This window comes from Boleophthalmus pectinirostris, unplaced genomic scaffold (genome assembly GCF_026225935.1).
Source record: "Boleophthalmus pectinirostris isolate CB_2022bp ecotype Guang Dong unplaced genomic scaffold, ASM2622593v1 HiC_scaffold_2, whole genome shotgun sequence".
NCBI classification, from domain to species: domain Eukaryota; kingdom Metazoa; phylum Chordata; class Actinopteri; order Gobiiformes; family Gobiidae; genus Boleophthalmus; species Boleophthalmus pectinirostris.
The window spans coordinates 25,400,854-25,424,412 of record NW_026571152.1 but is presented as its reverse complement, the minus strand read 5'-3'; the positions used below and the strand labels follow the sequence as shown (position 1 = coordinate 25,424,412).

At 40.0% G+C, this 23,559-nt stretch overlaps 1 protein-coding gene across 1 annotated transcript; it reads right to left on the bottom strand.

Moving 5' to 3' along the window:
* Positions 1 to 1,303: 1,303 nt before the first annotated feature.
* smpd3 (sphingomyelin phosphodiesterase 3) lies at positions 1,304 to 23,000 on the bottom strand. Its single transcript, XM_020935330.1, has 10 exons — positions 22,699 to 23,000; positions 22,247 to 22,492; positions 21,733 to 22,091; positions 20,762 to 21,309; positions 8,442 to 8,517; positions 4,573 to 4,734; positions 3,845 to 3,934; positions 2,507 to 2,570; positions 1,775 to 1,943; positions 1,304 to 1,405 (listed from the first exon to the last, which is right to left on the bottom strand). Exons 1-10 carry the CDS (start codon positions 22,998 to 23,000, stop codon positions 1,304 to 1,306), a joined length of 2,118 nt encoding a protein of 705 aa, XP_020790989.1.
* Between the last annotated feature and the right edge of the window lie 559 nt (positions 23,001 to 23,559).

Genomic DNA, 23,559 nt, shown 5'->3' with positions numbered 1-23,559 from the left:
GTAAACTGTGTGTAGAGAGAGACTCACTGTGAGCTGCCCATCAGAAACATGTAAAACAAGACCTAAAGCAGGAGACAGGGCTGCAATGGAGCCTGTAAACAAGGGGCTCACTCTGTATAAAACACAGGAAATCAGACACACCTCTCCTGTCCTCTTCAGGGCAAATCAAGTGTTTGACCTCAAAAGACTTTAGGTTTGGTCAAATATAATAACCACTTTTTAGAGCTGCAATAAAAGAAATTAAATATTGAGTAAAGAAGGCATATTTAGAGAGAATTAAAATTCTATTTCATATTAAGAGGCAAAAAGATAATGATTAAGTAAATATTTCACTTGTGTAGTGTATCTGTAGCATGTTTCAGCCCTGTGCACTAGATGATTTATAAATACAGTATCTGTTTTCACTGAACAACTTTAAACACCATAGGGTGCTTTCCCTTGGGATTAATTCTCAGTTTCAGTTGAAGAGTAAAGTTGAGTGTCAATGTCATTTTCTCATCCTGACTGATACTATATACAATATATTTATCTTAGTGTAAAAGCTTCAATGGATCGAAATGATAAGAAAATACAAAACGGTACAAAAGGTGCAGCAATTGACATGGCTTGAAACTGTAAAAAAAACAACCAAAAAAAACTATTATCTCGCTTTGAAAACAGGACACTTCCTGTTTTTTTTTTTTTTTTTTTGAGTTAGAGTTGTTCAGTTGTTTTTTTTTTGCGGCTTATTTGGTGGGTATTGGTAGCTAAATTGGTTTGGGAGTAGTTTGTAGTGTGAAAACCAATAACTGTAAATGTTAGAGGAGTACAAAGTATGTTTTTGTCATTGTCCAGCTTCAGGCTTTCACCCCCAAAAAACTACAAGCACTGCTCATCATGAATAATAATATAAAAAAAACATTACAATGAAAGTCTAAACTGGCCACGTGTCTGTCACAGTCTGTGTTTAACCCACGTTCCCTGAAGGTAGAAGCAATAAAACAGCACAGCCACAACCAAAGAGCCTGTGGCATGAGAATGGTGCATGGCTACATGAACATGATTTGAAATAAGACTGTCTAGTTTCAGTTCCATATGAATGGGAAAATATCCAAAGGTCAAAAGTAGATCCTCCAGATTAGTTCAGGAGTGTGATGACGTTCTGATACTTCACGTCCTCAAGAGGCCACCCCTCTTTTTTCAGTTCCTGCTCTGGCCTTTGGAGTACTTCCTGTCTGGTGACTCCTCAGTGGAAGGCCAGTGTCCCCCACATGTAGGCAACCTGTAAACATGTTGTATTCTGTATATGGCAGTATGCTCTGGTCTAAGGCTCATCCTCTCCAGTGGACACAGCCAGTCTCATGGCTACAGACAGGTGGTCTGTGAGACCTGCCAGCTGAGTCACGAAGCTGAACTCCTCCAGCTCCTGCATGCACACACAAACAACATAGAAGTTAATGTAATATTATATAATAGATTATTTATTGGAATAGAAACAACAAGGTATACTATACACATAGCAGCTTAACAACACAGCTTGCTGCTTTTCTTCTGTAATATGTATACTACTCTTCGCCACTAGATGGAGGTGTACGTAAGTAAGAACATAGTAGGAGCTCAGTAAATGGTGAGTTCAAACTTACGCCCTCAGATAAACGTGGCATGTGTCATGTGTACTGTGTGTACACATGAGTGACAATTTCATAGTTCCTGCTTTTTGTTTTGCTTTGCAATGAAGCGTTCATGAGATAGTTGATGCCAGAGTTTAGTTGCTTCTAATTTGTGCAGTGTGTACCAGTTTCCAGTCCGGCTGCAGGCCTTCATCGCTGTAGAGGATGTAGTCGATGCGGCGGCCATTGCCCTTCAGGGGGATCTTCCTGCCCTTCTGACTGCTCCGGGGGCACTGGCTCTTACTGGGGGGGAACACCAGGTACTCCTTTCGGCCCTCTTCATTCTCCATCACTCTGATACAAACACACTGGACTGTTACATAACTATTCTCTGGCCTGTGGTCGTTTATATATTGAAGCTGGGAGCAGTGGACTGAAGTATTAAACAGCTGACAGAAATTTGGGGGCCTCGAGCAAGAAGCCTTACATGGGCCACACTCTTCTATATACTTGGGCCCTGTGACAGCAGAGGGCCCCCATTGGTTTTTTTGTCAAAATGCGGCCAACAGTTAAGACAAACATCTGTGTCATGCAGTGTGCTAAAATATCCTGACATATTTACCATTGCAGGTAACATAAGGTCTCTGTAACTAAGCAAGATGAGCTGTATGTATCATGATGACAGCACCCGGATCTCATCCTGCAACAATGCATTTTTGTCTTTTAGCTTTCTGCTAACGTGGCTCTTCTTTTACTCACTGGACTGAGGCCCAGAGCAACTTCATGAGGAATTTTATTGACCTCACCCTCCACTAGGGGGCAGTCATAGTACTATACAGATGGAAAATACTACTACCTAATAATTATATATAATGCAAACGTTAGGATGTTGAGTAACAGGTAGCAGATATACTTACTTTTGTAAACTTTCAGGTGAGCTGACCTCATCATCATAAAGGCCACTTGGATCCAGCAGAGTCCCTGTGAGACAAAAAGACAAACTTACTTTTAAGACAGGTGAATGTCTTGATAATTTTACCATGCTGTCAGTGGAAATAAGAGCAACTTAATTTAATACATTCTTGATTAGCACCATTGAAAATAATGATTGTCTCAATTCTGATTTAAATGCCATTCATCGTCAAGAATCACTTTCATCAGGACTCAGCAGGAACCGCCTTTGACAACAATTGAGTGCAATCAAGAGCTAATTAGATTACAGCCACATTTGACGTTGTCCCCTTTCATATTTTGAGAACATCTGTAGTTCATATTTGTATGGGAAGCAAAATGATTCAGTGTTCACATGTGCAGAGATGTTGCTCCACTGCCCTTAAACACATGTTTTGAGAAGGGCTGGGTTTGTGGTTCACTGAAATGGTTTGTTAGTGCATGTTTGAGGGAAAGTTCACATCTTGTCTTTGCAAATATCTTAAACCATCAATTTTCCAAATCAAATTCTATGTTTCACTCAGCGCAACTTGTGTGCACTTGGTCTTTTTGGGAGGGATGGCAACATATAGGACCTGTACTTACCAGTCTGAATAACATATTACAATATCACAATTATACATAACTGACAAATAACAACCAGGCCCAGATCTAAGTGATTTAAGATATTTGAGGAGGTCTATGTAACAGAAGAAGTTCTCTCCCAGCTCCATCATCCCTGTTCACATAAACAAGGTCCTGTTAAAGCATTCATTGTCCTGTGCCAACACGGCTCCTAAAATACTGCTGCCCTAAAAACCTCTCATATCCAGAGCACAGCTTCAGAGTGACGTCATTAATGTCATGTGCCCACTCTCTACTTTTTTCAATCACACAGGAGTGCACATGTGGATTTTCAAGCTTTTGGAGGACATTACATTGACCTGCATTCATTTCCTGAAGACTGATCTTAATCTGAACTATAATCACCTACACCATAACCTATTTAAACCCATTTCTTAACTTCACACCGTGTTATTGATCTAATAAAAAAAGATTTACAGCATGGGGTAGGCAGGTCTTCATGAATTGAGTGTGCAAACAGATTAGCTCCCGCAATGTGACAAAAACCTGCCCACACATTTCACGCAATAGATGTTCATTTCAGCATGGATAAGATGGCACAGAAGGTAAAAAAGATAGAGTGAGATGGTCTCTAAATAACGCATGAAACAGACATATCTGTATACTTATTTATAATGCAAATGGCTGCTGCTACACCATACTAAACCTGCTCATTTGTGCAGATGTGTCTGTGTTCTTACCCAGAGCCCATGGTTTGTCCTCACCAGGCCCCAGGCGGCAGGGGTCTCTGTACTGAGTAAAAAGTGCGTGCTGCTGCTCCAGCTTGTCCTCTGGAAACACAAAGAATGAACAATCAGCCTGAGGATTACTCAACCCTCACACGGGTACAAGAGCAACCCAAACACACTCATAACACGGCTGTAGGTTATGGCTACAGCTAGGAGATAGGAGCTCTGTTGGGAAGATATTAAAAGTCTTATATTATGTAAAATTTACTCTTGTGAGCTTTTAGTCATATTACAATATTGTTACCTCAACAAAAACATACCTGGAGTTGTGTTTGTTGTTGGTTGAGTAATTCTTTAGTCGAGGAGTCATCAAACTAAGGCCCGCAGGCCAACTCTGGCCCTCCATGCCCCTTTGACCGGCCCCCCAGCCCCTCTGCCCCCCACCACTTGAACTGGCCCTATGAGGCAATCCTCAAAAGTTGTCATGGCCTATTTTTTTTTATTAGTTTCTGGCATAATAACACACCAGCATCATGTATTTTGTAGATTTCCCCAACCCCCCCAGTAAAACCAACCAGTTTCCTGATTATTGATACTTTGCAGCTCATGTCATCAACATTCCCTAAGGATGTGATGCAAATTTTTTACACTTAGTGGAAAATGTATAAAAATATAAAAAATATCATATGCTATAGTTCACTTTAAGCCTTCAGTTGAATCTAGACTGTTAATGCTTGAACCTGAAGAGCAGTTGTCAAAATTAAGGTCTCCCAGGACGACGTCGAAGGCCACAAGATCTTCCAGGACTTTCTCTCCTTCAGGAGGCTGAGAAGACGCCTGCCGAAACTCCGCCCCCCACTGCAGCAACAGGTCCAGCTGCTCACACCTGACTGCTGCATCACCTGCATATGCACAAGTGAACAACACAAAATATTAAATACAGTAAGAGTTTGATACAAATCTCATCATCAGTCAGTCGTGCCATGACTCATTTGATATTTGCTTGATGGTATTTTTGTAATGTGAACCCATCCATATGTTCACCTCATGATGAGTCACAGTACAATAGTAAGGTCTGGAGCCAATCATGAAATCGCAATATTGATGCAAAATGATCTAAGAAAAGAGACGACGCTTAGTGCTATGCCATGAAGTTCCTCCCTGCCAAAATCAGTGCATCACCACTTTAAAAAAAAAAAAATCTAAGAACGAAGTAAAGAGCAGTGGCTATTTATTTATTTTTGGAGCAATTACATCTTGAATGCAGGAGAATAAAGTCTCTAAAAATGTCCAGTGGGTAAATTAGAAGGGAACACAATTATAACAAGGCAAAAATATCCTAAAAGCTGATTTTGCATAAAGCATCTCCTTTAATCATACTGCCTGTGCTTTGTTCTTTTATCACACTGAAACATATTGAATCATTCTAAGTACTTAATGAACAGATGCACCATAAACACACCGTCCCCACTGTTTCCCATAACAACACTCAAGCTGTGGAGCTCTGATGCTGTTTTATTTAGTGCATCATATGAGGCCATGTTTGGCTGATATGTGTCTGTGCTGTCTTTGTCTCTACGAGTGGATCGACGATGCTTTAAAATAAGGTTCCTTGGTAAAGTATTTATAGTACGTTTATAAGCACAAAAAGCATATATAATTATCAACAAATTACAAGTTAAACCTAATTAATACATGAACAAAACAGACTGACACTTTATTAATAAATGAATACATCAGAATTTTATAATTATTGATTTCAGTGGGTCCCCAGATGATATGGAGAATTTTGAATGAATGCAATAGGCTCATCGTCACTAAGAGTTTATGCATAATGAATAGTGTTTATTAATGGCTTTACGAAGGAACTTTAATTTAAAGCATTACTGGTGGATCCAATAAAGAGGCGCTGCAGACAGGAGTGAAGGTGACAGTGGGGAGAGAGAGGGAGGAAGGGAGAGCAGAGGAGAGAGAGAGAGAGGGAGAGACGAAGAGTTAAATGGAGAGGGAGAAAGAGACAGGGGAGAGAGGTAGGGACAGTAGAGAGAAAGAAAGAGAGAGAAAGAGAGAGTGGCAGTGGAGAGAGAAACAGAGAGAGAGAGTAGAGAGGCAGGGAGGCAGTAGGGAGAGAGAGAGAGAGAGAGATAGACAGAGAACGAGAGGGAGGAACACAGACAAAGAGAGAAGAGAGACAGTGGGGAGACAGACAGAAACAGAGAGGAGAGGAAAGAGTAGAGAGTAAGAAAGAGAGAGGAAGGCAGTGGAGAGAGAGACAGAGAGAAAACGAGAGCAAGGGCGAGAGAGTGACAGAGACAGGGGAGAGACAGACAGATCGAGAGAGAGGAAGAGAGAGAGAAGAGAGAGACAGCGGAGAAAGAGAAACATACACAGAGAGAGGGAGGGCAGACTATAGAGACAAGAGAGAGACAGACAGAGAGAGATAGAGAGGGAGGGAAAATAGAGAGAAAGAGAGAGAGTAGAGATATAGACAGTGGAGAGAAAGTCGAGAGAGGGAGAGAGGAGAGAGAGATGTAGAGATGTTTGCGCTCGTGTGTGTGTATGTGTGTGTGGGTGGTGGTAGGTTTGATTGGAGTGGCTGCAGTTCTTGGACCACTCAGACGTGCCTTGGAGCTGCCGTGGGTGTCTTTCTCTACAGTAGCTTTTGGACTCTTTCTGTGTGTGAAAAGGAATGGGAGGGATGCTAACAAAAGCCTAGAATTAACTGTCCTTGAGTTAAGTGTGTAATGCTCATGTAGTTCTTCACTGCTCCACCGGCAATACAGGAAAAAAAACAAAAAGCAGCTGGCTGTGGGTGTGTATGTGCTGTTCAACTGTATCTACAGGTGGTTTAAAGATACGCTACTGTAAGACACGATATCAGTGATTTTATTATATTTATCTTATTTATATGCAGTGACGGGAATAACCGTTACCAACACGCTGTTACTGCGCATTACTGAGCTACTCACTGAAGCTGTCGTCTGAGAGATAACCGCCTAAGTAATGAAGACTGGCTGATGATTTGTATTCTTGTTTTTAATGTATTGTTTCTAATGGGGTTTTAGTTCTTTAAGGCTGCAGTATTCACTGTTGTCACTTTTCCAGATGTGTAAATATGTGAATGAATAGGCTGACTCACTGTCAAACTAAACCTGTTTACCTTTACCTGTTGGTACTGATAAAATAAATTTGAATCTTGAGGGTTTGTAACTTATAATTTTGGCTTCTTTTATCAACTTTTTGACTCAGATTGACCACAGTTTCTGCATTAGAGCCTGTTTTTGATATACCCCTATATAGCCAATAGAGATTATCAATAGGTAGGCCTGGTTTATCAAAAGGAAAGGATCAAAGTAATGGCGACATAGATAAGATATATCTACATAAGAAGTGTATCTTTCATTATGCAGCATGAAACTATGCGCCCTATAACAGTTGTCTCTGTATATTTTTGGCAGTTTTTTAGAATAAATTATATCTGGGCAAGTGCAAAAACCACTCCAGTCTTACATTGGTGTTTGTGTAACAAATAAATCAAAAGTTTTTCTGGGTCAAAGACCGCAGTCTAGTAAAATTGTGATACCTACTTTTTCTTGAGGTGTACATCTATCACATATCATAACGCAAACATACAAATCATGTACTGCCCGCTCTGAAAAGCCAGGGCTTTTTCACAGTTTTGCCCCACATACTACCACCCCACCTCCCCTGCCCTGGTCCCTAAGGCTTTCTGGTGTATCTTTAGAAATCGCCCTGGCCTTGCTATATTTAGTCATGCCAGAAGCGTAGGAGGAGCCTCGAAATAGCCAAACGAAATGGCGAGATGTGTCACGGGTAAAAAATGAGCGAGGCTTCGACCGGAGGCTTTAAATAGGGCTGTGACGCCTTAAGCAGCGTCAGGCCGTCGCCATGGGAACAGGACCAGGACATGTGGATGCGCCCTGTTCTGCAGCAACTATTGTTTGACCTAAGAAACACAGCCATGATAGGGCAGACAGGAGCCCATTCTACTGCTAACCCACTCTCAATGCCTGCAATTAGAATTATGTCTCTCTCCTCTCCTCGTCATCGTTTATCCTAACATTTTCCATAATGTTCTATAAAGCCAAAGACAAATAATATCATAAAATGCTTCATTGAATCATTGATACATTTTGTCCTTTGACCACAACAAACAGAAATAGACCACAATAATTACTATTATCGACTTATCGTTCAGTACAAGATAGATAGAAACAATATAATACCAACGTTTATCAGGGAGACTTTTTCTTTATACTAGTGGGAACATTTTGCTTATTTTTCTGTTCTTCTTTTATATTTGAGCTGTATGAGTTGAATAAATAATTTCTATGACTCATTACAGATACAGACTAACTACTAAGCTCATATATTTTTTTAGAATACTTTTTAGGAATCATTTTGTTTATGGTTTCAATATTATCATTCATCATCTATATTTAGTTTAACAATATATTGCAATTCAAAATTTGTTATCGTGACAGCCTAGACAGAAAAACATTCAGTGTTTGTGTTTTGCTTTATCAATGGGATGAAGTGTGTCAGAGCAGATTTAAAATTTCTATGTTGTTGTGAGATGGCACTGTACCTTCTATGGCATGGAGATGTGTGCAGGTGAGGTATCCCACAATCCTTTGCTCCTGATGAGAGGTGCCCACGTGGACCTGTAATATACAAACACAGAAATCACATGGGATTGGTGCCATTGTCAGGTCAGTCTGTAAGAACAGGGAGAGGAAGGTGCAGGCTGGAGATCCCTTTTGGGAGCACTAATGAATCACTGAGACCTGAGTGTGAATTAGAACTCACACAAGACTGAATGAGATGTGCTGTAATAGGCCTTTAATGGGAGTCAATAAAGATCTATGGAGGAGGATCATTGATGAGATTGAGTCTGTGATTTGGTTGCCTGACCAGCCAGCCCCTTCTACATTCTGTTTGAATCCAGAAGGGACTGGAGCTGGACAATAGAGGGTGAAAATCTTCTATCCTAACTTGAGACGATCCAACCACAGCTGTTAATTTGTAGCACATGTCTCTCAAGTGCGGTAGTCATTTCATCAAAATTCTCGCATCATTGAGAACAGTGTGAAAAATTCCTCAGTTGTCCAGGTAGAATCCTAGCCTGATTCATCTTCGTGGAAACCGTCTGACCTCGCAGCATTAGAATTCATTCGCTCGACGGTAGGTGTTTTTTTATTTATTTAACCAATCTCTCATTAGTTAATCCGCCTGTTACTCACGCACTCTGAAATCGGGGAGACAGGATATGAATCATCTTTGTAAAGTTTTGTCAAAGCGTGTGGTTCTGACATAAGTGGTATGGAGCAATCTAATGACACATATTTGGAATTTGGGATAATACCATTAAAATTATAAAATGTCAATAAAAAAAAAGTAATGAATGAATCAAAATTTTTGAGGTAGCTTATGCACTGAATACAGTTGCAGTTGGTTCTTGGTTCATTTGAGCTTCTACCTAAAGATCTTTTGTGTTACATGCTATAGAAGTGTGCACACGGTGAACAGAAGCTCCTTTGACATGTCTGACTGCTGGGGTCATATTCAGACATGCATTAGCACTTTACAGTTGCTCTTGTGAGATGAATTATATATGCAGTGTGTCTAGTGAAAGTAAAACTACCAGGTGGGTCTCAGTCAGGATTCACTTCAGTATGTTTTTTGAGCATATACTTACAAGAGGGAAAAACCAAACCAGCAAAGCATTTCAGATATACTCATTTATTTACTGCAGCTATGGAGGACTGGTGTGCTTATTACTCATCCAGGTTATTTACATGGCTATATATAAGGTACTATTATTATTTTTTTAAAATCAGGATTAATTGTATAGGATAATTTTTTTCACATGAAGTCAGAAACATATTTTTGCTATGTCCAGTTGTAATTCTACTTAAGTAACCAAATTGACCAGTCTCTCATTTACACTTCAAAACATAAAATGAAAAAAATAAATAAAAATCCTTCCAGGCTTTGTGTGGGTAATGCAACAGGTTTTGACATTTGAGGCATTTTGTTCTAGAGTTGTAGATAAACTGTGAGAGAGGCTGACATTTCACATTTTAAAAGTGCACTCACACAGGGAACTCTGGGAAAAGGCTCAAGGAACAAAAACTGACACAACACACGACTAACCAGCGCCTGACCACATGGATGACAGGATGAGTTTTAAGCCATGTTAGAATGTTGCTACCTCATCAAACACATACTTGGAGTTGTGTTTTGTTTCATTCACGCATGTTTGAGAAATCCTGGTTTACTAGTATTAGTCTGTGTACATCCCCAAAGCTCAAAATGATCTACCACTACATGACACCTTGTGATGTCATATAGTGGTAGTTTTCAAGTTAACAGCCACATTTTACTTTTAGTTCTGTACAGATTGGCAATTCCAGGAAGCCTGATTCAGCCACTTTCACTTTGTGGAAACTGTCTGACATCGCAGCATTAGAATTCATTTGCTCGATACTTTTTAAAAATTTAACCAATCTCTGCTATTTGGTCATGACGTATGTAATGCGCTGCTAACAGGGCTAACTAGTATATTAAGCTTTTCCCAAATTCCATAGGAAGAAGGGCAATAACGTCTTTCCCCTTGATAAAATTCTCTTTGTTTCGGCTTTAAATAATTGATGTCGGGAATCGTTGCCAACACAGAATGTATGGCTCTTTGCTCTTTGCCTGAACTCGCACTTCCGGGGTTCTTGCAAACCATCTAGTGTATTCTGATTCCTGACCAAGTCGCTGGAGAGAAATGAAACTGAGTGGAGGCATTAGGTGGCGCCAGCCTGGCTAAATTCCAGGGCTGAAATCCTCCAAATGATTCTAAAAAGATAGAAAGTTTATGGAGTTTAAAAACACAGTGGAGCACGTTCTGTATTGCCACATGACATCACAAGGTGGAACAGAGTGTTTCCTGTTTGAGAGAAGAACTCTATATAGTATGAAGGTTTTGTGGGTTAAGCATGTCCGAACTAAACTAAAACTTCAGGTGTGTTTGTGATAAAGAAACAACATTCTAACATAATAGATCAGACAATAGCGTAGGACGGGCCCTTTAAAACACCAACATTCAAAAAGGTAACTTTCCTTATTCACTGATTTCATCTTCCTGTATGTGACATTTTGATTTTCATTCAAAATATGTAACATTTAGCTTCATTAATTGCTTCAGCAGTCCTGATATTTTATCATTCTGAAACCCATGTTCAGACACCTCATAGAAGTAAATGACACAGAGTCAAACAAACAGCTAGTCTACCGCATACACACATCTGAAAATGTGAAACAGTAAAGCTAATAGTTGAACATAATGAAATCAGACTCAGACTGATGTAGTTATTATCTGTTGTTTGTGTTACAATAGAGCTGCAGTAACAATGACAATGCTTAGTGCATCTTTTCACATTATTTGCATGGTTTTGTGCTGGCCTGAATCCATCTGGAGAGAGCCCACTGTGTAAAACTGTGCCAACTGCTACAGAATTCAGAAGATACAGAAGTCCTATCTCTTGTCTTATAATGTACAATATAATAAGTAAAAAGCAGTCATGCAATTAAAGGTCCTATATTACACAAAATGGATTCTTGTGAGCTTGAAGACGTGATAATGTTGGTACCTCATCAAATATACCCGGAGTTGTATTTTGTTTCATGTACATATGTTTAACACACAAACCCTGCTATTTAGGTTGAGTTCTTCGCTTAAACAAACAAACAAACAAACAAAAACAAAACAAAACAAAAAACACTTCACCCTGTGAGGTCATGTACTAATACAGGCAGTACTCCTCTGTGTTTTTAAACCATGGATCTATAATAATAACTGGATAAGGCATTCCCCCTCTTTCCCAGCTCGAGACCGACTAGTGCCCGCTCCATTAGTACTAGCCAGGCTGGCGCCACTTAGTGACTCTGCTCAATTTCATTTCTCTCCAGCAACTAGGTCAGGAATCAAAATATAATAGACAGTTCGCAAAAACCCTGGAAGTGCAAGTTCGGGCACCGGCCAATCAGTGAAGAGTCATATATTCTGTGTTGTCAACGATTCCCGCGATTGAGGATTTAAAGCCAGAATAAAGAGAATGTTTAGTGAATTTTATCAAGGGGAAATACATTATTGCCCTTTTTCCTATGGGATTTGGGAAAAGCTTAATATACCAGTTAGCCCTGTTAGTGGTGCATTACACACATGACAAGCAAATAGCAGCGATTGGTTAAATGATAAAAAAAAACTTCTACCGTCGAGCGAACGAATTCTAACACTGCAAGGTCAGACAGTTTCTACGAAGTGAAACCGGCTGATGAATCATGCTACACTGGTACTGCAGCTCCTGGGAGCTTGGGCCCAGAAAGAATTCCCCCATAGAAGCACAATGCATTTTTGGGGAATTCAAACTGCCAGTGTTCGGCAGACAGGGCATCGACAACTTTCACAAAGGTCAGATTTTGTAGGGATTCTATTCTGTTTTCACAACATAAGCTTTTAAAAAATTTTAATCCTCGAAGCGCCTAAAATGTAGCTTTGTAAGAGCAAGCCTAGCCCCTCTTTGAGCCCAAGATAGCTCCACTCTAGCAGCTCTCGCTCTGATTGGCCCAAACGCTCCACACCGTGCACGTTACAGACATCACACGGGTGGAAGGTCCCCCTATTGAGGAAGTAAATGCGGAAGTGAACTTTTTTTGGGCCCATGCACCACTGAGCACAGACCATTGAAAACAATATGGCATCTTGGACTCATCTTCCAGATTTTATTATAGTTTATTGTTTTAAACTCCATACACCTTCAGTAGAATCATTTGGATAACTGCAGCCTGGGAAATGCCAATCTCTACTGAACAAAAGGTAAAAGGTAGCTGTTAGCCTGAAAACTACTACTTCATGGCATCACAAGATGGAACAGAGCATTCGGAGATGTAGAGAGACTAATAATAAATGATTACTCAAACAAGTGTGGAAACAGCAGTATAACACAGATCTGAAAATATTGTAATAAGGGCCCTTTAACACAGCAATAAACAAGTCTTATTTTAACATGAAACATGCCCTGTATGATATATAAGGCTCAGATACAGCATGTATATAATGTATGTAAATAGGCAGGGAATCGGAGTCTAGATCCAATCAGAGAATGGCGTCAGAGAGGCAGAGGTTTGCAGTGAGAGAGCAGAGAGAGGCCAGACTGACGAGGAGTGTGGAGGAGGCTCTGATTGTGGCTGAGTTTAAAGTGGAACGCATCGGACTCAAGAGCATTATAATAGGACAGAGCGGAGCAGAGGTATTCAGTGCCAGTGGTTATATTCTTAAGACAGAAAATCAATGATACTTGTTCAGCCAGTTGTTTGCTTTTTAAAGGTGCACTACGTACCTTTTTGGTTGAACGTCCGTCACCTACTTGTTTCTATAGATATGTCACTGCTCTGCCTGAAATGTTCTACAGTATGACATTAAACAGCTTGCCTTTCCACAGATCTAACCTGTATCTTGGTCTGGTTTGGTCTCCATGAAGATAGAAAGGTTTAATACCATACCGTGAAACATTTCAGATGAAGCAATAAGGTTTTAAGGTCCGCAGCATGTAGCATTTATGTAAACAAAATGGTCCACAAATACACTGTAGTACTGAGTTAAATTTATTGAAGAACATTCACTGGAGTCATTTTTCAATAAAATTTTTCAGAGAGGTTTTGAGACTCCATAATTTTATTGTATATATATATATATATATATATATATATATATATATATATATATATATATATATATATATATATATATATATATATATATATATATATATATATATATATATATAATATATATATATATATATATATATATACACATATATATATATATATATATGCCATTCAGTTTTCTTAATTTCAACCAAAAGCTATGTATCGTGCCTGGTTTTACAGACAACCAGTTTCTAAGCTTTTTTCAAGTCAGCTTGTCCCTGAAATCATAATTTAACAATAGCCTGTAGACTCTGAACTCCATGTGAGCTACAAGTGATATCTATAGAAACAAGCATTACTTTATAAAGGCATAACTTCGATATTATAAAGTTAGTTGGAGCTAACACACAAAACACACGAAGCAATAAGAAAGCAAAAGCCGTGTGTTTCTGGGGACTATGATGATGTATTGATGTATTACACCAAAACAAACTAAAATTACAGCTCAGACTATGCCTTGTGAAAACAATGAGCAACAGTCATAAGAGTTTTTACAGATAAAGAACTATTGAATAAAAATATATGTCTCTTAATATGATCTTCTGCATAAAGCTCTATTGGAAAATAGAAAGCCTGTAAGCTAACACTATATCGCATTACATTAGAAATTAGTACCACAACCTTCTTACATGCTGATGCAGGCACATATCTCATTCATAGTCCCCCCCCCCCTTTATTTTTACCACTTTTTACATTTTATATGCATACAGAAGATAGAAAATATATGAAGTAAGATAAATGGAATTAGCAAAGAAAAAAACTAAATATTTTTAAAGTATATTTTATATTCAAATTCTCAAAGTAACCACCCTTTCATTATGAGTTATTTCACTTTTTCTCTTTATTACATAATTCCATATATCTTGCTTCATATATTTGATGTCTATCTATCTCACAATTTTATGTTAATCAACCACAAATGTAAATGAACCTGAATGGACTGTGAAATTACCAACTAAAGTGTAAAAATATATCTTCCTTGTTTGGAAGATTGCACTGTATAAGAGACATTATCCAATTATGATTTATGAATTATGAATGTATTCAAAACAATACTGAAATCAGTATCTGCCATGTCTTTCTTCTGTCTTCTCTTCTCACACACTGTTCCTTCTAAGCCTCTCAGTCTCCATACTGGATTATTCTGTTTTATAAAAATGACCTTATGCAATGTGAAATATTAACAATGTGTATATCTTTGAAGAAGAATATAATAAAACATAAAAAACCTACTGAACTGCAGATGTGTCATTGTTATTCTCGATCAAACGCATTACAGAACAGGCAGAAGTGCTCACATAAAGGTAAGTGGCATGTCATCTAAGCGTGTGAGGCCAGAGCTGAGACATTTATTAAAGCTAAATTAGTGGGTGCTTTCTCTGAGCATGACGTTGGTTTAGACAAATGGAGGCTGATGGTGGATAATGGGATGTCCGTTTTGGCTTTACCTGTGAGAATCTCTAATGACTGTTTCCTAAAAGCCATAATAAATCATTAGCTGCAGTTTAGCTAAAGACTTGAATTATGGGAATAAGAAAACAAGATCTTGTAATTGTTTTAAGTTTAATGATTATGGGGTACAGGAGCAATAAAAGTGATGAGGTGCTTAACATCGTGGTTAGAGTTATAATATTTTAAAATAAAATATAAGTTACAGTGCAAGTTTCTACTAAAACATACACACTTTCAATGAGAGAAAAATAAAACTGAAATAGAAATATATTTCCTTTCTGCAGTTGCAAGTGCACTGTTAGCATGCTAGTAGTTGTTATTTTTATCTGTCTCTGCACTTTTTTTTAAAGACAGGTACATAATAACATAATTAAATGCACTATTTTGTTATCCTGTATACCACCCCAGAAAACCCCAGCAAAATAAAACAAAATAGAAATCCAAATATTAAGGAGCCCCATCCACTACAACCTACCATTCAAACTTAAAAAATATTACGCATCACCTGTGCTGTGTTTTGTCATAAAATATGATCTACTACAACACAAAGATTACTGGAAACACAAGGTTAGGAGGGGACGAGTTGTGAACAGTCGGAAACGTTCCCCGAGGTCTCTGTCAGCTTCAGAGTGTGAGCGCACCTATTGAAGCAGAAATAAGGAGCTGAAATATTCATTGAGAACGGGGAGACTCAGCAGCACATGAAAGACCACGAAGCACCGTCACTCCAACTTTGAAGAGCTTTGAGCGGAAGACAACAAAAGCAAGAAACAATGCACGAAGAAGAATATGCAAAAGGCAAAAAGATGTTACAACTCCCAAAGTAGGCTGCAAGTCAAATTTAGGGCTTCAGCTCGAGATGATGTTAGAAGTAGAAAAGGACAAAATGTTATTGAACAAATGGGGGAGCCAGTTCCTAGTTTATTCACTAACAATGGCAATAAAATAAATTCTGATTCTAGGAATTATGCATCTTTAAGTTTAGTTCTGATGTCAGGAGATAGGAGGATGGCAGAGCTATTGGTAAAAGCAACAATTTAACCCAAACCCAACCACTGATACAACTGTTCTAAAACTTGTTTTGATTCCTTTTTAACTTTTCACCTGCTTAAAGATTATTTTTCTCCTCTCAAGTTTTCAAACCTTTGTCTGAAAATGACCGCCGAGCCTCTTTCGCATTTCGAATGACTATGAAATGACTGCTATTACTTTTCACTTCTGTAACTTTTATCCTTTTTAACTATTAATGCCATTTTTTCCCTCTACTGGATACCTTATTTTGCAGTTAGTGTAGTGGGTACTATTAAGTTTAAGGTGATACTTGTACCAGAAAATAAAACCAAAAACTGGGTCCTGGGAGAGCCTGAAAATGTACTATGCAGTGTTAAATAACATTTATGCACCATATATTCAGTTTCATGGCATTCAATAATGATTAATAAAGCAAGAAGTACTAAAAAATGACACTGGAGTAGATAAAGTTCAGTATTTTGAAAGGTTTATATGTTCTTTCTTACGTTATATCATTGGGACTGAAAACTGGATGTTCATTGTGTTTTCTTTATAAGCAAAAATAAACAAAAAACGTTTCTTTTTTTTGCTTTTAACTCACCCAGTGTATATATATATATATACTAGGTTTTAAGTGTGGCTGAAGTTCACATGAGGTTAATACAGTGGTCAAAGTATGCAGTAACTAAATCAGATTCTTGCTCACATTATTTCATGTGTTCTACCGCTGCAGGACAGGAAATCACATTACCTGGCTTTTAAAAAACAGAACACAGGAGATGACATCTTGAACTTAGATGCAATGGACAAAGAACCAACAAGACCTAAGTGAGTTTTATGAGACATTTCAAACTTTAAGGGGTATTGTGTAACTTTTCTGGTGGCAGGTCCATGACAAAGCATGCATGTCGACAGAAACTGGCAATAAATGTGTCTGTCACAAATGGTCATATATTCTTTGTGCATGAATGGTTTTACAGGAAATGCGCCACTGTGTTTTTAAACTTCATCCACCTTCACTAGAATCATTTGGATAATTTCAGCCATGGAATTGCCAATCTCTGCTGCAATTGCTGACTTGAAAACTACCACTTCATGACATTAAAAGGTGAAACACTGCACTTTGAGCTTTGGAGATATAGAAAGGCTAATCATAAAGAGTTACTCAAACATGTCTGAATGAAACACAACACCAGGTATGCTTTTGAGGAGATAACATGATAACAGGGATTAAAGCTCACATGAATCCATTTTGTGTAATATGGGACCTTTATGTATGAGGCACAAGAGCTTAAATGTGTGTAATTTACTGGAAAATATTATATTGAAACTGCTGTTGTGAAAATATGTTAAATTAAACCTCAACCACAACATTTAAGTGTGTTTTAGGACATTTTTTATCTTCATGGGATAACAAAAAAGCATATTATTTTTTGTCAGCATCAGCCAACACAAATACTGAGACAAATATTAAAAATTTGACAGGAAATATATGACCTTTTGTTATGCTGGATGTTTATGTAGACTAGAAGCACACACATGTTCAGCTTCCCTTTTCTTATTCCTATTAAAGTCTGGTGTCTGGAGGAAGCCTATTCAACAGATTTTGAACAACGCAAGGTTTTTTTCTTGGAATAATAAATTAATCAAGGAAAATTTTGAGAACAATAAGAATCTTAGCATGGTCACTGGTCAAATGGTATAATATTTTCAGCACTTTTCCAATCAAAACAATTGTAATAGCTCTGACAGTGTAATGCAACTTGAACCAGCACACACACATACTGTCTGTCATAATATATTATATAAAAAAATGACAAAAATCATATAATCAAGAAATAAATAGCAGACTTTCTTGCTTAGTTTGCATCTATAATGAGGCATAGAAGTTATCATATAGCCAAAAAACAAGACGCAGCCTCTCCACTTGAAAAGGCACTTAGTCTCTACAAGTGGATTTGACCTCACATGATTAGAGGTCTGTTGGTCGCTAAAGGCCAAGGCTGGATTTAGGAAGCCTCCATTGACTTCTATTTGTCTAAAGCTTAATCTGTGTAATGCGCCTGAACTGCATTATTTACACACACGCACAAACACGTCTCTTCAACCGTGCACTTAGCTGTCTGAAATAATTATAAGAGCGGATAAATGTTGGGAGTGAAAAGCTTTAATTACTGTGCACTGCCCGGCGCCCTCTTCTGGGAAACATTTTTAATTAATATTCTATCTCTCCTCCTCCCCCAAAACACATCACTTTGTCGTGATCCAGGCTGACTGCTCTATTCTCCAGGTGAGGGGCATTCAAGGGGAAGAACAACTACAAATGTACAGGTTCAAACTCAATAATGAAAGTAACTGCCTGGAAGAGTCAAAGGAAGTCTGATATAGATCTATTCTACTACGCTATCAAGGACCACTAGCTGTTTAAAGATCCTATATTAAACAAAAGTGTCTCTTGTGAGCTTTAAGTCATGTTATAATGTTGTTATCTCATCAAAAACATACCTTGAAATATGGTTTGTTTCATTTACACATGTTTAAGTAACCCTCTTTTGCTAGTGTGAAACAAAACACAACTCCAATTATGTCTGTGATGAGGAAACAACATTAGAACATTTATTTGATTTTGTTAGTACTGATACTTGCTCATAAAACTACCTGGTTCCGATACTAGCTTTTGTAATAAATCATTAAACAGTCCCTGCATGATACTGATTCCTGGATGATTTAATATATACACATAAAAGACTATGGGTGCTGAGGGAACATTTTTGGTGCCAGTGTGACCTCTCCCCAAATAAGCAGAGGCAGATGACTTTGGGTCAAGTCACTATGTTATAAGCAGGCAAAGTGAGTCACAAAACTATGACGGAAACTACGGCAAACTTAAATAATGTTCTGTTTATAATTGTCAACAATAACGATGCCTAAAAAATAAAAATATTTGTCTTGTACCCTAGAGGTCTTTAGACAGCCACAGACAAACTGCTCCAATAATTTCTGTTTACAAATAGTCAGAACATCTTGTTGATTAGCTGCCATCAAAGAGGGCACTATGAGCACACCTTTGACCCAGCACACTGTCTCTGTGAGCTGGAGTCACTCAGACATGAGCTACATCAAATGAACCATGTTTAATGAGATTCAGCAGCCGCAGGAGTCAGGGCCTAATGAGCCTGGGTCACTAAGGGGAAGGATGCTTTTGGAAAACTGCCCAGAATCTACAGCTGCAAGACAAGGACCAACACTACAGCATGAATGTCCATGATATCCACTTTTGTTGTTAAAGGTGCATTGCATAACTTTTCTGGTAGAGGGTCTGCCACCTGCTTCTCTCCATGGAACTGTTTTTTCCTGGAATGTTCTACAGCATGGCATTTTATTTCCTATCTCCATGGAGACAAGCAGTTTCATCAGGCCAAGTTACACATCAGATCTGTGGAGAAGTGGGCCCACTCACAGTAAGAATGTGTGTTTTTATGGTAGATTTAAGAAAAAAAAATCCCTCTACTTGAATAAACAAAATATATATGAGTTTACTGCAGAACATCCCAGGCAAAACAATAACATAACCATGGAGACAAGCAGATCCGTCCACCAGAAAAGTTGCAGAGCGCACCTTTAAATACACTACTGACAGGTGCTACAAAAATATGTATCTGCGTCATATCACTGTATCATACCTTCGTGTAAAAACAGATAAATTGTGGGAGAATAAAATGGGTGGCCACACGTGTGCTCCAAAGCGCATACAGACTTCCGGGTTTCAGAACATGCACATGCTATAGAAACATGTGAATGGAGACGGAAAGAGGAAGTCAAAAGTGATAATAAATGCACACAGCTGGTGGCACATTTTAACTCTATTTTACTGAGTTAGAGTCAATGGGCATTCAGTGTGTGTGTGAAATGCAGGGTGATGAGCACATAATTCAGAAGAGAAAAGCTAATAAATCAGTGACTGGATTATTTTAAACTAAATCCAGTAAAATGAAGTTAGTTACACAATTCACAATCTAATTAGATTCAAATAGCTGAAGATTTCGTATGAACTGATCAAAATAAAAATAGAATAGAGCAACATCGAAGTACCAAGGGCTCTCACTGCCAGCTCAGTGTTTGTTATCTTGGCTTACGTCATCACTGGTATAATACTCCCGACACTGGAAGCATAGCCAGACCTGACTGAAATGGACAACACTATCACAATGTCTTGAGGGTCTCATAGTGATGGTAAATAAATTTCTCCTGTATTAGAACCAGCCTCAACCTCTTCTTCCAGCTCTCAGGCTACTTCAATTTATTCTACAACACTAAATTTGCTATGTCTGTCTCAAAGTGGATTTTCTAGACCTGTATAATGGTTATGACATTTTCAAGCAGTGCTGTGTTCTGACATTTCTGCCCAGACAACTAACGAATTAACTAAAAATAACTGACAATAATAACCAGGCAGAAAAGGTCAAAATTTCAAGTACCCCGTTATAATTACCACAGGTAGGCAGCCTGTAGGCTGTAAGTTAAAACACATCTTTTTCAGCTCTTAAAAGAGCTTGCTGGGTTAAACCATTATTACGATTACCTTTAAAAATCACAGCTTGAAATCAAACCAAATAGTGTGTGTTTGAATGGGATGCATTTCAATAAAAATCATAAATGACAGAAGGGTAGTCTTATCCTGACCTTTGCAAACAGAGCTCCTTTAGCTGCCAGAGCGTCCTCGCCCCTGCCGTTGGGGTAGCACTCATAGCGGGCGTCCAGGATGGGGTATCGACTGGCCAGCATTAGCCCACTGTTGAGGAACTTGAACCTGGAGCAGCAGCTCTTCCAGCCGTACTGTCCCACATCACTCAGGACGTAGGGGAAGTATCTGTGCAGTTGGCGACGCAGCCTTGTGGTGGCGCCGTGGTCGAAGACTTCCTGCAGTGCCAGGAAATCCAGATTGGCAGGGAAGAAGGCTGAGATTTCATGGTCAAAAGTCTCATCTCCATGGCGCCGTTTTCGAGCTGCTCGTTTGAAGACGGATGTTCGTGGGACATGAGACAAGGTGTTGTTTGAGTACATCCCTCCGCCACCGTCGCCATGGTAGCGGGTAAGGGACTCCCGGGAAGCTGTCATGGAGGCTGTGTCTACAGGCTGGTCAGACTGGTCCTCCTCCTGGGGCTCTGGAGCACTGATGCTTATCTGCACACCAGAGCTGTGCAGGGCACACGACTTGGACGGAGTGCCCTCTCCATGCATGGGGCAATTGTGATCTGCTCCAGCAGGTGAATGCATGGGGCAGTTATGATCACCCCCAGCACGGGAATGCATGGGGCAATTGTGATCTGCCCCAGCAGGTGAATGCATGGGGCAGTTGTGATCTGCCCCAGCAGGGGGATGCATGGGGCAGTTGTGATCTGCCCCAGCAAGGGCATGCATGGGGCAGTTGTGATCAGCCCCAGCAGGAGAATGCATGGGGCAGTTATGATCACCCCCAGCAGGGGAATGCATGGGGCAGTTATGATCACCCCCAGCAGGGGAATGCATGGGGCAGTTGTGATCTGCTCCTGATGCAGAATGGATGGGGAAAGCGTGTTCCCCATCTGCAGAGGAATGCATGGGGCAGGCATTCTCACCTCCAGCAGGAGAGTGCATGGGGCAGTTGTGATCACCCCCTTTGGAGGGATGCATGGGACAGGTATGGTGATCTGGGCTGTTGTTCTGCCCTCCTGAGGACTGATGCAGTGGGCAGTCTGGAGCTGAGCCCCCATTATGGACAGGACAGTCTGAGGTGGAGTGCAGGGGGCAGACTGGGGCAGACTCTTCCTGGTGCAGGGGACATGGAGAAGAGCCCTGCTCCACAGAGGGGTGAGTGGGGCAGTCAGGGGCAGCAGAAGAGTGAAGAGGGCACTCGGTGAGGGGCTCAGTCTCACTGTCAGCCTGCCCACTGGTACTGTGGCTCTGCTCTGGGCGCTGGTCCAGAGACGAGGTGCGGCGGAAACCAGTGGCCAGACTGCTGAAGGAGGCAGCACTGCACAAAAAAGTATTAGTTAGTTAAGTCAGACATCTCATTGTTTTGGGTGACACACTTATACTGAATCAGTAAGTAGCAAAGAGATCGCAAAAACAGTGAAATAAAAGAATTGCACTGCACCTTTTTCATATTACAAGCATGAAAGCAGATACCTGATGGAGGTGTTAGTGGGGGAGTCGATGTAGATTTTGATCTGGGGTCTATTGGCCCCGTTCCTGATCCTCTTGCCCACCTCTCGGGCTCTCCTGTGAGTGTCAGACAGATTATTGAAGCGGGCCAGAGAGTCCGGCAGCAGGCACACATTAGCACTGCAGAAACAGAAGCTCCGCCCCTGAGGTCTCCACTCAGAGAGTCCTCCTGAGCCTGCCTGGCCCTGCTCTGCCAGGCTCCTGTCTAATCTGTAGAAGAAGCACATTATCATCCAGAAGTTAATATATAGTAATAGTAGATAAAATATTTATTCATGAGTGCAAATTTGAGGAAATAGACTACTGGCACTGTCCACCATGCAACAAAATGTGCCCTTGTGTGTTTCAGCCATACCCTACAAATAAATCTAAACTAAACTTTAATCATGAGAGCAGAGAAGAGGACTGGCACTAACTTGATGTAGGTGTAGAGGTAAGGCTGGCGCACAGCCTGCAGAGGTGCCCACAGGATGAAGCCCACCAGAGCAAGGGGCAGGGATAGCAGCAGCAGCAGCAGGTACAGAGGGGCCCACACCAGCACACACAGGCTGAGGAAGGAGCAGGGGTCTCTGGAGCGCTGACGCTTCTCCAGAGACGTGGCCACACATGACGCCAACAGTCGGTCCAGCAGCCAATAACAAGGGAAGACCAGGCTCCATGACAGACCGTCCAGGAAGTGCAGGCACGCACTGGGATATGGAGTACTGTACAGAACCATCTCCAACTCCCAAACACACTCTTAACAATATAAAACCTGCTCTATAGAAACACAAACAACTAAAAATACCACAGGCCCTCCCCCCACAACGGAGAAAGGCTCACTACATGGTTTGGTAGTGATAGTCTCAGAGTCAGCGCCCACTGTTGGAGGGGGGAGACGTTGCGGTCTGAAGGCAGTGGGGTGCCATGACAACCGCCTTCTCTTGAAGATGGACTTCCGACGGGCAACAGGCTCAAAGGGGATGACTAGAGAGAGAGGCTTCCTCAGCACCTGCACACAAACATGAAAATAGATAAAAAATATATTTTATATCTCAGTTTCTTCAAAATGTGATTTTGTTTAGGGCTCCACTCCACAATGGAGCAATTCTCTGTGCACAGATAATTAAAGTTTGTTGTAGACCAAACAATTCATTAAACAGCAAGCACATTTCCACCAGCAAAACAAAACCAAGTCATTGAAACAAATGAATAATCTTCTTGCCATTGTCTAAAACCACAAATTACAGTGTTGGATTCAAATGTGTTATTATGGCATAAGATAAAGTGGTGCTGTT